This window comes from Manis pentadactyla, chromosome 5 (genome assembly GCF_030020395.1).
Source record: "Manis pentadactyla isolate mManPen7 chromosome 5, mManPen7.hap1, whole genome shotgun sequence".
In the NCBI taxonomy this organism is placed as follows: Eukaryota; Metazoa; Chordata; class Mammalia; order Pholidota; family Manidae; genus Manis; species Manis pentadactyla.
Window position 1 is genome coordinate 131,637,176 of NC_080023.1, and position 15,863 is coordinate 131,653,038.

Below are 15,863 nucleotides of genomic sequence, written 5' to 3' on the forward strand. Positions count from 1 at the left end.
GTGAAGGGGAGAGCCTAGTAAACATAATGTTCTTCCTGTAATTGTTGATTAATGATAACAAAATAAAATAGATAGATAGATAGATAGAGAGAGAGAGAGAGAGAGAGAGAGAGAGAGAGAGAGAGAGAGATAAAGACTCCTAGAAGACAGCGTAGGCAAAAATCTCCTGAAAATAAGCATGAGCAATTTCTTTCTGAATGCATCTCCTCGCGCAAAGGTAACAAAAGCAAAAATGAACTCATGGGACTTCATCCAACTAAAAAGTTTCTGTACAGCAAAGGACATCATCAGCAGAACAAAAAGGCGTCCTACAGTATGGGAGAATATATTTGTAAATGATATATCCAACAAGGGGTTAACATCCAAAATATATAAAGAACTCACATGCCCCAATACCCAAAAGGCAAATAACCCAATTAAAAAATGGGCAGAGGATATGAAGAGACAGTTCTCCAAAGAAGAAATTCAGATGGCCAACAGACACATGAAAAGATGCTCCACATCACTAATCATCAGGGAAATGCAAATTAAAACCACAGTGAGATATCACCTCACACCAGTAAGGATGGCCAGCATCAAAAAGACTAAGAATAACAAATGCTTGCAAGGATGCGGAGAAAGGAGAACCCTCCTACACTGCTGGTGGGAATGTAAGCTACTTCAACCACTGTGTAAGCAATATGGAGGTTCCCCTAAACACTAAGAATAGAAATACCATTTGAACCAGGAATCCCACTCCTTGGAATTTACCAAAAGAATACAACTTCTCAGGTTCAAAAAAGCATATGTATCCCTATGTTTATCGCAGCAGTATTTACAGTAGCCAAGATATGGAAACAACCTAAGTGTCCATCAGTAGATGAATGTATAAAGAAAATGTAGTACATATACACAATGGAATACTATTCAGCCATAAGAAAGAAAGAAATCCTACCATTTGCAACAACATGGATGGAGCTGGAGGCTATTATTCTCAGTGAAATAAGCCAGGCAGAGAAAGACAAGTGCCAAATTCTTTCCTTTATTTGTGGAGTATAACAATGAAGCAAAGCTGAACAAACAAAATAGCAGCTGACTCAGGGACTCCAAGAAGGGACTAGTGATTACCAAAAGGGAGGGGTGTGGGAGAACAGGTGAGGAGGGAGCGAGAAGGGGTTCAAGGGATATTATGTTTAGTACACATGGTGTGGGGGATCACAAGGAAAACAGTGTAGCACAAAGAAGGCAAATAGTGAATCTGTGGCATCTTACTACCCTGATGGACAGTGACTGCATTGGGGTATGGGTGGGGACTTGATAATATGCGTAAATGTAGTAACCACATTGTTTTTTCATGTGAAACCTCCATAAGAGTGTATATCAATAATACCTTAATGAAAAATTTAAAAAGAGAAAGTAAAGGGACTGGAGGTAGCTTTTGCAGGCAGTAGCTATGTCCATTGTGACTGTGGTGGTGTTTTCATGCTGTATACAAATGTCACAACTTATCAAATTGTATGCCTTAAATATGTGCAATTTTTACCTGCCAATTACAGCTCAATAAATCTTTTTAGAAATAAAATAATAAAATACTAAGATTAAAGAAAAAAAGAAAAGAAAGCAGTCATAGGATGGGCAGTAGGAAAGCAGCTTTAATTCAGGTTTGAGCACTTCTGGTTTCCAGCCCAGCATGTTAGGGAGTTTGCAAGTAATCAGTCCCATCCTCACAGCAAGAAAAAGGCTGAACAAACAGATCATCAGCACCTCTTTGATCCGTCAGAGAATTGAAGTCAAAGGGCAAGCTACTGCCCCAAAACTGAACAGAGAGACAGTAGGATACAGAGAATTACTACTTGCCAGATCAAGCCAGGAGCAGAAACCTCTGGGCAAACCAATACCAGGGTAGGAGATTGGCTGATGGCTGGAGGCTCAGTGTGCACATGTTTGCGAGCTAGATTCAGGAGGGGTCTGGTGAGACTCCCACATGTTTGTCAGTTTTCCCTCTAGGGGCCCTACCAGTTTCTCACAGTTAAGATTGGGAGAGTGGAAACCTTCTTGCTTCAGTAGGGAGAGGAGAAAGTAGACACTTTGAAATAGACCCAGAGTCTTATGTTCTTAACAAGGACTGCCTTCAAGAGAAACTGTTTTAACAGGGTTTTACCTTCTGGAGCTTTACCAGAACCTAGCCAATCTGGGGAAAGGAAATGCACATCTTGAGCTCCCTCTAGCCTTACTGTCTCATCTAAGGTACAAAAAAAAAAAAAAAACTGAGAAGTGCTTGTGAAGGTCACAGCCCAGGGCCACAGGCTCACTAAAAGACTGAAACCTAATTATAGGTCCATAGAGCACTTCTCCCCCATACCTTACAACATCAATAGGGCTTTTGTATAGTAGTAGGGGATACAACTCAAAGAGCTGCACATCTAAGACATTATTTAAGAAGCCACTAGGGAAACCCAAAGACAACAGGATTTAAAAACAAGGGCATCCAAGGAAATTTTAGCCTGACACCATGATCTACAGCTTTAGCAAACAGTAAACACAGCCTAACTCCTAGCCAAACAAACATAAGGCCTCACATGAAAGGCATATTTGCTTCAACTCCAACCTTTATCTGACATATCACATCCAGTTTTCAACAAAAAACTACAAGGCATACTAAAAGACAAAAAATAAGTTTACAGAAAGAGCAAATATAGAATCAGACTCCGATATGGCAGAGATTTTGGAATGATCAAGCCAGGAATTATAACATAACTATGATTTATATATGATAAAGGCTATAATAGAAAAAGTGGACAACATGCAAGAAGAGATGAAAATGTAAGCAGAGAGATGCAAACTCTAAGGAGAACTGAAGAAAATGCTAGAAATAAAAAACACTGTAGCATAAATGAAGGATGCCTTTGATGGGCTCGTCAGTAAACTGAATGGCTGAGGTAAGGAGCTGTGAACTTGCATATATGTCACTAGAAACCTTGAAACTGAAGTGCAAAGGGGAAAACCTGATCAGAGCATACAAGACCTATAGGACAATTAAAGGTTTAAATTACATCAAATGGGAATGCCAGAAGGAAGAGAAAGAGAAAGGAACAGAAGATATATTTGAAATTATATTTCATTAAATGTATTTTACATTATATATTTTAATATATAATTTTAATGTGTGAGATTTTCCAAATTAATGACACATACCTAACCACAGATCCAGGAAGCACAAAGAATACCAAAAGGATTAATACCAGTATATCTACACCTAAACATATTCCATCTGCATGTTATAGACTGAATGTTTATGCCTCCAGAGTTCATATTTTGAAATCTAAACCTCCAGGTGATGGTATTTAGAAGTTGGTCCTTTGAGAGGTGATCAGATCATAAGAGTAGAGCCCTCAGGAATGGGATTAGCGCCTTATAAAAGAGGCCCCAGAGAGCTCCCTTACCACTTCTGCCATGTGAAGACACAGAAAGAAAACAGCCATCTATGAACCAGGAAGAAGGCTCTCACCAGACTGAATTTCCTAACATCTTGATCTTGGGCTTCCCAGCCTCCAGAACTGTGAGAAATAAATTTCTCCTCCCAGAGTGGAACAGGAGAGCCAGCCCTAATTTATAAGCCAGCAATTATAAGCCACCTGGTCTATGATACTTTGTTATAGCAGCTCAGATGGACTGGGACACTATCAAAAATAAAAAACAAAGAAGCCAGAGGCAAAAAATAGCAAGTATTATAGTAGACCTCTCTTTAGAAATCTTGCAAGCAAAAGCAAGTGGAGTAAAATATTTGAAGTCTTGAAAGAAAAAAAAACCCATCAACTTAGAACTCTGTATCCTTCAAAAGTGAAAAAAATAAAACCTTTTTCAGACAAACAAAACTTGGGAAATCTGTGACCAGTAGACCTGCCTTGCAAGAAATGTTAAAATAAATAAAATAAAATAAAATAAATAAATAAATAAAAGAAAGAAAAGAAAGAAAAAAATACGTATCAGAAACACAGATCTACATAAAAAGGAAGAGCCTTAGAAAATAAATGAAGTTAAAGTGAAATCTTTTATTTTTCTTATTCTTAATTGATCTAGAAGATAACAGTTTGTTCCAGGTAATAACAACAAATATTTAATGATTATAACTTTTGGATAAGTAATGAGTGATAGCAATGTTGTAAGGATGGGAGGGAAGAGTTGGGAATACTCTGTTGCATACCTGTGAAGTGGTGTACAGTTAAACAGCATGGGTTTGAACTGAATATGGGTTTTTTTTTCAATGAACATACTGGGAAAATTTTTGGAGATCTGTGATAATTTGAAAAGATAATTTTATTTCCTCTAGCTTGCTTTATTGATAAGAATACAGTATATAATACATACAACATATAAAAGATGTGCTAGTTAGCTGTTTATGTTATTGGTAAAGCTTCCAGTCAACAGTAGGCTATTAGTAGTCAAGTTTGGGGGAGCCAGAAGTTATACACAAGTTTTTGACTGCATGGAGGTTTGGTTCCCCTAGCCCCCATGTTGTTCAAGGGTAAATCATAGTGTTATTTGGAAGAAGATTTGGATTTATAACTCTATATGTCAAACACAAAGACAACCACTAGTTAAAATTATTATTGATATGCTAAGAAAAGAGAAAAAAATGAGATCATATAAAATGCTCAGTTAAAATCAGGGAAGACAAAAAGGAAACAAGAAACATGTGAAATATAGTAGCAAATATGATAGATATTAATCTAACTATATCCATAATCACTTTACATGTCAATTGTCCAAGTATAGCATTAAAATACAGACTGTCAGAAAGAAAAGAAAAATAAGACATAGCTAAATGTCTACCAGAAAGCCACTTGAGATATAAAGATGCAGATTGAAAGTAAAGGGATGGAGAAAGATATACCATGCTAACACTAATCAGTAGATCACTGGAGTAACTATTAACTAGACAAAGCCAACTTCAGAGCAGGGAACACTGTCAGGAATGAAGAGGAGCATTACAGGTGGGCAGATAAAGCTCCCTGAGGAGGCGATGTTTAAGCTGATCAGATTGGAGCAGGAGAGCCAGCCCTCAGCAAGCATCAAGCAGAGAGGAGAGCGAGGGCAAAGTCCCCCTGGAGGGCACAAGCTTCATGAGCCTGAAGAAAGAAAGACTGCTGCTGTGGCCAGAGTTGGTGAGCACAGAGGAGCTGTGGGTGGCAAGGCTGGCAGGACTGGTCATATAGAGTCTCTGAGGCCACGATGAGGAGTCTGGGCCTGAGTCCTGACCATGATGAGCTTAAAAAAGGCAGTTAGCCAGTCTGACACCTTCCCCTTTTTCTCTGTAAATTAGGACTAAAGTGTCCGCTTTGTGGGATTATTGTGACAGTTACATACTGTACATTGAGCTGAGAACCTGGTCCAGCATGGGGAGCTTATAACAGTCATAACAGTAGCTAATCCACTGGTCAGGCTCATCATCAAAAATCTGGTATTTCTGGGTTTTTTAACCCCTTGTTCTATGGTTCATTTGTTGCTCTGTCTTAATATACCCTCTTAATTAAAAAGTAGATCAACTAATTATGTATATCACTTTCATCTCCAGTTACTAAGAATCATAGACTCCAAAGGCATCGAAGAAGGCCCAATTAATTGATGAGCCTACTTTAAAATTAGACAGTCATGGAAATGCCATAATTGTTCCACAGTGGGGCTTTCTCACTATTTGGATTTTTTTTTTTTTCTGTATCTAGCCCAGGCTCTGCACAACAGAATTTAAATCTGTTTTTGCTCATTTTTCAAGAAACTAGCCCAAGTCCAATGAGCCATTCCCAGCTGGCCCCTCCTCAGGGCCACCCTGCTGTGCCCTTGTGGAATTGGTGTGCTGCTGGAGCACAGCCTCATATCTCCCCATTTTCATATCCCACTCTGAACTGCAGAGCATATAAGAAGTGCTTCGAATTTAACATATTTTATTTTCTATAACGTTTTTATAAAATGTTCAGCCTGTGGACCCCTCAGGCTTTCTGGCAAATAACATAACTGCCATGGTTTTTCCAGGGAGAAAGTTACTGTACTTCAGTGAAAATTTTTACCTCATTTATGTCACCCACTTGGCTCAGGCATAACTGTACAGACCCAGACACACCTCAGTTCATAGTTCAGACTGTGGGATTGTGAACTTCCCAGAGGGGGAAAGTGTGGCACATCACAGAGGGGGAAGAGCCCTTACAGATCATCTGTTCTGACCATCCCCAGGCACAGATGCCCCTGACAGGGTCCCCACCCTTTCTGTGCACCTAGCATCATGGAGCACATAGTCCTGTGAATAACCACAGTAGAAATCACTTCTTTCCCTTTTGGCTTTTCATTTGACCCTCCCTTTATCTCCAGTCTGACCCTGATTCTTTCATAGTTCATTATAACTTTTTGACATGTATAGCTTTTTGGGGATGTGGTTATAAATATGGGGAACTGTATAGTCTGTGGTTTCAGTGAATGCCCCCATGAAGTTCTGCTTGCCTGAGTTCATGATTTAGGGTGATGCCTGTGGCTGCTCTGGCTGTGGGGCTGCCTCTCCCTCATGCCCCCATGCATTTTTGTTCCTAAGTTCAGAGGAAGGATTTAGGGCAATGCCCGTGGCTGCTCTGGCTGTGGGGCTGTCTCTCCCTCATGCCTCCATGCATATTTGTTGGCAGATAGGAAGCCCCAACTTCTGTAAAAGACCAGGCAGTAAATATTTCAGGCTTTGTGACAGTATTTGTCACCACCACATAGCTGTGCCGTTGCTGCGCAAAAGCAAGCATAAGCAATACTTCAGTGAAGGAGGTGTGGCTGTGTTCTAGTAAAACTTTCTTTTTGGACTGATACTAAATTCCATATAATTATCACATCACAAAATTTCTGTTCAACCATTTCAAAAAGTAAAAGCCATTCTCAGCTTGCAGTCCATACAAAAAAGAGACGAGGCTGGAATTAGGCCCCACAAGCTATATTTATGGATCCTTGGTCTTGAATATGCTCAATTTTTAAAAAATATTCTGTGCACACTTAAAAAGAATGTGTCTTCTGCAATTGTTGGGTGAAGTAGTTCATATGTATTCATTAGGATGAGTTTGTTAGTTCAAATCGACATTTTTGCTTGTTTTTTTAAAAAACTTTTCTTTGAAATATTCCATTAATAAAGAAAAGGACACAAATTATAAGTGTACAACTTGAACATTTTCAAAGTGAACAAACCAGATCTATACATAGGTTATTGGCAGCCCCCAGGAGACCCCTTGTGCCCCTGCCCAATCATTAATGCCCCAAAAAGTTGGCCACTATTCAGACTTCTGTCACCATTGATGGTTTTATGATTTCATTATATTAAAAAGAGTATAAATCTCTTTGTGTCTCTTTTCCCAGCATTATATTCGACTCATTCTTGTGTTACCTGTACTTGAGGTTTGTTCATTTCATAAGTGTGGAATATTCTATTGGGTGAATATACCACAAATTTTTTATTCATTCTCTCATGGATAGACATTTAGGATATGTTCACTTTGGTGAATATGTGTGACTTGCTTTTATATTTCCATGATAAGAATTTTTTATATTTTAAATTAAGTCCAGTTTATTTTTCTTTCTTTTATGATTGGTGCCTTTTGTACCCTAAGAAATCCTTGCCTAACCCAGGGTTGTGAAAATTTTTCTCATGTGTTAACTTCTGGAAGCTTTGCCATTTTAGCTTTAATATTTTTATATGTAATTCATCTATGAGGTAGAGGTCAAGGTTCACTTTTCAATATGGCTATCCAATTGTTTCAGTGTCTTTATTGAAACAGACTTTCCTTTTCCCATAAAATCGATGTGTTGCAATTATTGCAAACCAATTATCATATATGTGTGGTTCTATTCTTGGTCTCTATACTCTGTTCTATTGATATGTTCTATTGATATATCCTGGTGTCAGTATTACCTTATTTTATAGTATGACTTGAAATCAGGTAATATAAATCTTATTATTGTCTTGGCTAATTTGTGTGTTTTCATTTCAATATAAATTTAGAATTAGCTTGTCCATATCTATAAAGGCAACTTGCTAGAATTACGATTTGGTTTGTGCTCAATTCCAGAAGACATGACATCTTAACAATACGGAAGCTTCCAATCCATGAACATTGTACATCTTTTTATTATTTATTTCAGCTGTCTTTAATTTATCTCAGCAATGTTTGGTAGTTTTAAGTATAGATGTCTTGCATATCTTTTATCAAATTTATTTCTAGGCATTTGATATTTTTGATGCGATTATAAACAATATTTTTTAATGTCATTTCCCAACTATTGGTTGCCCACATTTAGGAATATAAGTCTGACTAGGAGAGTATATTATATCCTGTGACCTCTCAAAGTTCACTTATCTTAGTTAAATTTCCTTGAATTCTCATGTACATAACCATGTTATCTGTGATTAAAATAACTTTACTTCTTTCTAATCTTTATGCCCCTTTCTTTTTTCTTCCTTTCTTTCTCATAAATTTTTATATTGTAATGACTAGGATAAAATATTGAATATAATAAGATGGGTGAAGAAAATTAAGAGTTACAAATTTCTAGTTATAAAATAGATAATAATGGAGATAAAAAGTACACCATAGGTCATGTTGTCAATAATATTATAATACCTTTGTATGGTGACAGATGCTACACTTAATCATGGTGAGCATTTCATAATGTATGTAATCGTCAAATTACTACATCATACACCTAAAATTAATATAATATTACATGTCAACTATAATTTTTAAAAAAATTTTTTAAGTAAAAAAGATGTTGAATAGGAGTGAGCATAGACACCCTTGCCTTAGGTAGAAAACATTTAACATTTCACCATTAATTAGGATGCCATAATATTTTTTTTGTTTAAAATTTCATCATATTGAGGAAGTCCTTTTCTACTCCTGGCTTTGGGAATTTTTTTTTAAATCATGAATGAGAGTTGAATTTTACCTATGCTTTTTATGTATCTAATAAAAGGGTCATATGGTTTTTCTTCTTTATTCTGTTAATGTAGTAAATTACATTGATGGATTTATAAATGTTATACCAACCTTGTTTTTTTATGGAAAATACCCCTTGGTCAAGATACAGTGTCCTTTTTATATACTGCTGGGTTTAATTTGCTAAAAATTTGTAAACGATTTTTGCATCTTTGTTGAGGGATGTTAGTCTGTAGATTTCTTATGTCAGCTGCTCTGGGCAAAGAGATTCTTTCATTCACCATTATATGCTCAGCCTCTCTCCAGTGCCAGTTACAGAAAAGGTGTTCTACAAATAAATAGACTTTACACAAGTCAAAAGTCATAGGCTTAATTAATTTAAATTGTTTTACAAATTAATTTTACGCATTCAGCAGGTATTTGCTTTCCAACCTCATGCCAGGTACAGTGCTGCTCACTGGAAGTTTTCTTCCTCCATCTCTAGCCACTCCTTAGTTGTCTTTGCTAGTTCTTCCTCATGTCTCCAACATCTGAACATCAGAGGGCCACAAGGTAAAGTCCTTGAGCCTCTTTCCTTACTCATCTGGTCATGTGATCTCATGGCTGTAAATAAATAACTATTCTAAATCTCCAACCTGAGCTTCTCCCTTGACTTCCATCCTGATGGTGTTCACTGCCACCTCCATGCCTCACCATTGGCTATCCAATAGGCTTCTCAAACAGCATGTCTAAAGTTGAGCTTGACGACCCTCCTTTTCAGTCTTCCCATTTCAAGAAGAGATGGCTCCAGCCTAAACAATGGCATCAGCCTTGACACCTTTTCTCTCCTGCGTCATTACTAATCCTTAGCAAGTCCTGTCAGCTCCACCATCAAACTATGTCTTGAAACCTGCCATGTCTCCCCACTTCAGCTACCATTTGAACCCAAGCCATCATCATCTCCTTCCCGGAGTACATGATTCCCTAACTGGTCTCCATAATGCTAAATGACCCTTTTCAATTTTGCCAAAATAGCAGCCAGAACAATACCTTTAAAATATAGGTTAAATCATATCCCCCACATCCGTAAACTCTCCAGAAGTCTTTCATCTTACTCAGAGCCGAGATCCAGGATCCTTGAAATTTCGTACATGGTCCCTTTATTACTTGTCCCACTTTATCACCTGTTCTCTGTCTTACTCACCTGGCTCCAGACACTTTGGCTTCATTGCTGTTGCTTACACATACTGATTCCTCCCCTACCACAGGGCCATTGTATTTGCTGTTCCTGAGCAAATGCTCTGCCATCAGATGTCCTCATAGCTTGATGTTCATTCCTTAATGTCAAGTCTTTCCTGAAATGTGATCTCCTTGAAGCCATCTCTGGTTTCTGTCTAAAACTGGAGAATTTTCCCCCTCAAAAGAAGGCATGTTGCTCATCACTGCTTTATTTCTCACCTTGACACTTTTTCCTACCTAATACATCTTTTGTGTATTTATACTCTGTATTCTCTGAAACCTCTAATAAATTCTAAGCTCAATGACATCAGGAATTTTTTTTAATCGCTGTACACGCAGTGAAGAGAACAGTACCTGTTGCATAATAGATATTTTTTAAGTAAATAAAGAAATAAGTGAAAGAATGAATAAATACAAGAGTTGCAAGGCAGACCCAGTCCTTGGCCATATGGAGCCGACAGTCTCCATATTAGTGAATGGAGTCGAAATTATACTGGAAAATAAAAAAAAAGAAAGAAAGAAAAGAAGAAAGTAGAATGAAGACTGTAAGTAGGACCTTTAGTTACTTAAACTCTCCTGTAAGAGTTAATCTGCATCAGGATCCAAACAGAAATATTGCCAGTTCCAAAACTGGTTTCAGAAGGATGCAAGACTAGAATTGTGCAGTGAGGCAGTGAGGCAGGGATGTCTACTGTGTATAACCCATACCACATAGGCACTTGGAAAGAATAATGCCATTCCTGTAAATGATAACAGAAGAAAAAAAAGAATAACCTGGTGATAATTTGTCATTAGAAGTTTTGCTAAAGAGTTCATAGTAGAGGAACATTATAGGTCGCTACTGTTTGCTGTGTTTGCAAGCCCTTGACCTGTGTCCTGTTACACGTTCTGCATTGCTTCTGTGAGTGACAGCATGAATGGCCACGACAGGCCTGGGACATCAATCAGCTGTTCTCATGTCTTTGCTCTGACTTCTACTGTTTTTTGAAAATGAAGTCTTTTTCTGTTTTGAATCAACAGGTTCCATTTTTTGGGCCTCTGTTTGATGGAGCCATAGTGAGTGGGAAGCTCCTGCCAACCCTTATATGTGCCACGTGCATCAATGCCAGCAGGGCTGTGAAGTGCCTCATCCCCCTCTACCAGAGCTTGTATCTTTTTTGCTTTAAATATGTAACTTTTAAGCACCCCAGAATCCAGATTCCTCGAAGTTTTTCATGAGAGGTAAGTATTAACAATTCGGTGAAGAGGGAAGAGAGAATTTTTTTCAATCTGTGTTGAAAAAAACTTAGTGTGATTTTCATATCATTCATTAATTCATAGTATAATGATTTCATGCTCCATCAAACTTTGGGAGAGTTTACTTTCATAATTTAGTCACGCATATTTATGCCGGGAAGCTGTGACATCCAAGAGATGCGTGTATCCCCTCAGGTCTTTCCCAAGCTCAGTCTCCTCTGTCCATCCCTGTTTGTTGCAGGATGTTGTGTGTGTGATATCAGATGGAGGGCTGAGGAAGATGTTACAGGGTCGCTCAGAGTGCCTACCAGTAACAGCAAATGAAATGACTCTAATAAATCAAAGAATGTGGCAGGTGCCACTGGAGAAGCACACATAGTGTCCCAGGGGTCAGAGGAGGGGTGATGGAGTCTGGCTGGGAGGACAGGGAAAAGGGTCCCTGACAAAGTTGCATTTGAACTTGGTCAGCAAGATTGGCTAGAGATTCTTCTGGAATTTTCACAAATCATTCATATTTCCTTCTCTCACTCCTGATCTTCTCTCTCTAAAACAGAAGAAACTTCACTTTATTATTTTCCCTAAATATTAGTTAGTATTCAAACCCAGGCATAATCTCTGGTTATAAGAAAAAATTAAAGTGACTTCATAAAATTGCTGCAAAAGGCATCTCCTAATAAAACTTAGACTCTCTTTGTTTCTAATTGTCACTGTTAATGATTATAAACATACTGTATTTGACCCCTCTCCCTATGCCTCTCCCAATCTAAACGTAAGTGACGTGTTGCTTGGGGGTGAGCATGAAGGGTGGGTGAGAAATACCATGTGTGAATAGATACAGTTCATAAAAAATACCTTTCATTAAAATCCTGGTCACTTCATTGACTGTATTCTGTCATCAGATTTTTAAAAAAATACATATGCCATGTGGCAACTTGGAATTATCATAGAAATTAGTGGTAGAAAAGAGCTATTAGGTCCCATCTGGTCCTTCCCTGGGGGCCGAGCAGCATTATTCCCGTCAGTGTGCTCCCTGGTGCTTTGTCCAAGCTGGGGTGTGTATGTTGGAGACAGCATTCTTTGCAGCGATTTCCACAGCACTCTAGACTTAATATTAACGCTGGTGTTGATTCTGCCTTCAGCATGGAGTTCTTATTTTACATGCTGTGAAAAAGAAGTTCTTGGCAGAAATGAGAAAGAGCTATTCAGCAATGGGCTCGTCATTTTGCATGTCAACTAGGGTGAGCTGGACACTTCATCAGTCAAGTGTGTTGGATGGACTAAGGCAAGAAAAATCATTTGCAAACAAGAAAATTCCATTTTATGTAAGTCCATTATGGTTTTTGTCACATCACTGTTTCCACTTACTGAAGTTCTTACAAAATGCATGTTTTGTTATTAAACAGTGCTTTCTCAAATAAGAATTAATATGGCATCAGAATAATCAGGTTTAAGAAAAACATTTTAAAAGTTCAAAGGATAAGATTCAGCATCACTTTGAAAACTTTTCAAGCAATCACATTGGTCTAATGTGGGTGCCACCTAGGGCTGCTGATGACAATGTGGGTTAGTAAATTGCATATTTTAAAATAACTCCTAAGATAGGCAAGTTGACATCTCAGGACAGCTTAGTATAAAAATTAGGAAAGAGAAAGTAACAAAACCTAGTATGTTGGTCATTATAAAAATTTTAAATAATTTTATTTGACACCTTGAGAAGATACAATTGGTGCTACTCAAATTAATTATCTAAAACAAGAAATAAAATATTATATATAATCTTCATAGAGATGCAACCAATGGGGAAAACTATACAGTCACTTAACTACTCTATTGTTTAATTTCCATATGCAAAGTGGCTAATATCCAGGCAGAAACCAAAGATATAAGAAAAAAAGTTGGGAAAAGTGGAAAAAAGGGGGGGTCTTTTGTATTTTTGCTCTTTAAAAAGTTACTAATTACTAATTTTTAAATTTGTTAAATACTTTTAGATATCTGCCTGAGCTTTTAATAATAGATTGCTCCCTTAACATTTGTTAAAGCATCCTGGTCCTCATTATGCTTTGGCAAAAGTCTAAACTAGTTAGTGTCATGGCTAATGTCTGGAATTTGCTGCCTTGTTGAGATAAATCTTAGGTTTGATTTTTGAACAGCACTGAATGACCTCCCAGTCATGGTGTCTCCTTATGTTGGCTCATTTGCCAGTCAGTGCAGACTTACAGCCTGTGAGCCCAGTGCTGGGTGTTTGGGATACATGAGGAGCAAGGCAGGTGAGGTTCTTGCACTGTGCTTTGTAGAGAAGACAAACTAATGCAGTTCTGTAAAGCAATGAAACAGAGAGAAGGACCTGAACCAGGATCAGGGAGAGGTCTTCCCATGGAGGGCATTCCCGCTAAGACTGGAGGGGTGGAAAGGAGCTGTCCCTACACGCAGCAGCAGCATTCCAGGCAGAGGGCACAAGATCAAGGGCAAGAACTCAGTGTTCTTGAATGGTGAATGTGGGTTTTGTCAGATTTTATGCATAGTCAAGCCCATCAGGTGCCTGTGACAGAAGCACAAGCAAGCTTGCAGCAGAGTCCATTTTCCAGGCGGTACTGAGGAAGATGGCTCCCCTAACCTCTCACCTCATGGCCCACCTTGCAAATTCTATCTTAGCACAGGATTAAGGCTGCCTGATGTCAGGGCAACAGTCAGGGAGGGGATGTAGGCTCCCTGCAAGCCCCCTAACAGGGCTGAGAAGATCAGTCATACTTTAGACATACCTGAAGCCAGGACCAGATATATAACCTATGGGTCCCAGTGCAGAGTGAAAATGTCGGCCCCTTGTTTCCAAAAGCAGGAGAAAGTGCCTCTAAAAGATGCTAAAATATAAAACTTTTTACATTCTTCTGTGGTTTTTCCTCGACTTACTGTGGTTTTTGTTTTTTACTACTTAATGTCATTTTAAGTAAAGAAATATTTAAATTTTTTAATTATTAGTATTAATTTTATCATCCTTCTTTATATTGTGCAGTGCCAGTTCAACATGCAAATTAACAAAAGCATTTAACTCATACATGGAATAACCAAAACCTCACAGTTCTATCCCATAACTCGTGCTTGGATACATTTTGTCCTGACTAGAACAGTGGGAACACTGTGCACACTAACTCACCTGCCTCCATTTTACTGTACACCCACACCCTGTACTGGCACTGCACCTGCAGCTCACCTATGAGGACGGAGGGACTGACAGGAAAGGAACCCCTGGGCGCATGGTTTTCCTTTTCCTTCTGTGGCATCATTTTCAGAGTAAGTTGTTGGCTAATACAGAGAATAACACAACTAAGGATAAAGAGGGTTCCTTGGGTATTCACACTCCCTAGGACACCATGGTCTTGTTCCTGTGTTCAGAGCAAGTTCTGGTGGAGTAGCCAGCCCCCTTCCTTATAGAGTGACACCCTCCCGTGTGCTCCCTTTGAGTTTCTCCGAAGTTCCTGGTGTTGTGGATCATCCAGAACTCTGGGCTCCTGATGCTGCCAAGGCTGTGTGCAAATGGGGCAGGTAGCAAGGGACTGGCAGGCACGTGCTGTATGTAGGTCCTCTGCCCACTTGCATGCTCCAGTGTCTCATCAGACTACAGGTGCAAAACACAACAACAAAGATAAGATTCTTAAGAATTTCAAGAACAGCAGCAGAGCATTAAACCGTATGTTTAATAACATAAGGTCCTGTGCAGCTGCTACTCAGGTCACATGCCCATGAAGCCCTCCTTGGAACCATTCTGAAACCTCCCCACCCCAGTGTGAGTTGGGGAACTCTGTTCTTGGATGCTTATTAGATTTGATTCCCTTCCTAAAGCCTGAAAGTATATTCCCTCCACAAAATTTCATTGGTATATGAACCAAGACCCATTAAGGAAGGAAGCTGCTTATATGCATGACTCTAGAAGACATGGTTCATTTAAGAGACCAGAGATCAGATAAAAAACTATTACCTGTTCCCCTGAGATACTCGATTCAATAGTAATGCTGATGAAGAAGGGGAAATTTCTTTGTCTACACAGGCCATTTGATTTGAGCAATCCTGTGTTCCCATTTTGTTTCTAATACTGAGATTACAATTGTTAAGTAGAACATAGCCAAATTGCTATTTTATCAAAATGTCACTTTCTAGGTGTCAGAATGACTATTTTATGAACAAAGGACATGTGCAGTTCAGAGCTTCTATAAGTCCTTTAGAGAGGGAGCAGTTGCTTTTTTGTATTGACCATAGATAGCCAAACATTGAGCCTACAGACAGATAAAGACAAGAGCCTGTGGATTTAGCTTGCAGTAAGTTATTCTTATCTGTTGTCCTCTCTCTAACTGATGATTGATACTTAACTGCCTTAAAATAGTGTCAGTTGGGATTCAGTTTTATATAACACTTAACTGGAAATAGAAATGTGGGCAATTTTATATCAGTTTTGTTCAGTAATTTCACTTGTTACTGAGCTGA

At 38.5% G+C, this 15,863-nt stretch overlaps 1 protein-coding gene across 5 annotated transcripts in view; it reads left to right on the top strand.

The window, feature by feature from the left end:
• The window catches only part of RALGAPA2 (Ral GTPase activating protein catalytic subunit alpha 2), a 408,980-nt gene that overhangs the window by 305,814 nt on the left and 87,303 nt on the right, over positions 1 to 15,863 (top strand). For 3 of the 5 annotated variants that reach the window (XM_057502677.1, XM_036892284.2, XM_057502676.1), the window contains exon 37: positions 11,172 to 11,299. In XM_057502677.1, the coding sequence (XP_057358660.1) occupies positions 11,172 to 11,299 (128 nt within the window). Of the gene's footprint in view, positions 1 to 11,171; positions 11,373 to 12,526; positions 14,769 to 15,863 lie in introns of those variants that run through there. The other 2 variants (XM_057502679.1, XM_057502678.1) reach the window with 2 other exon arrangements.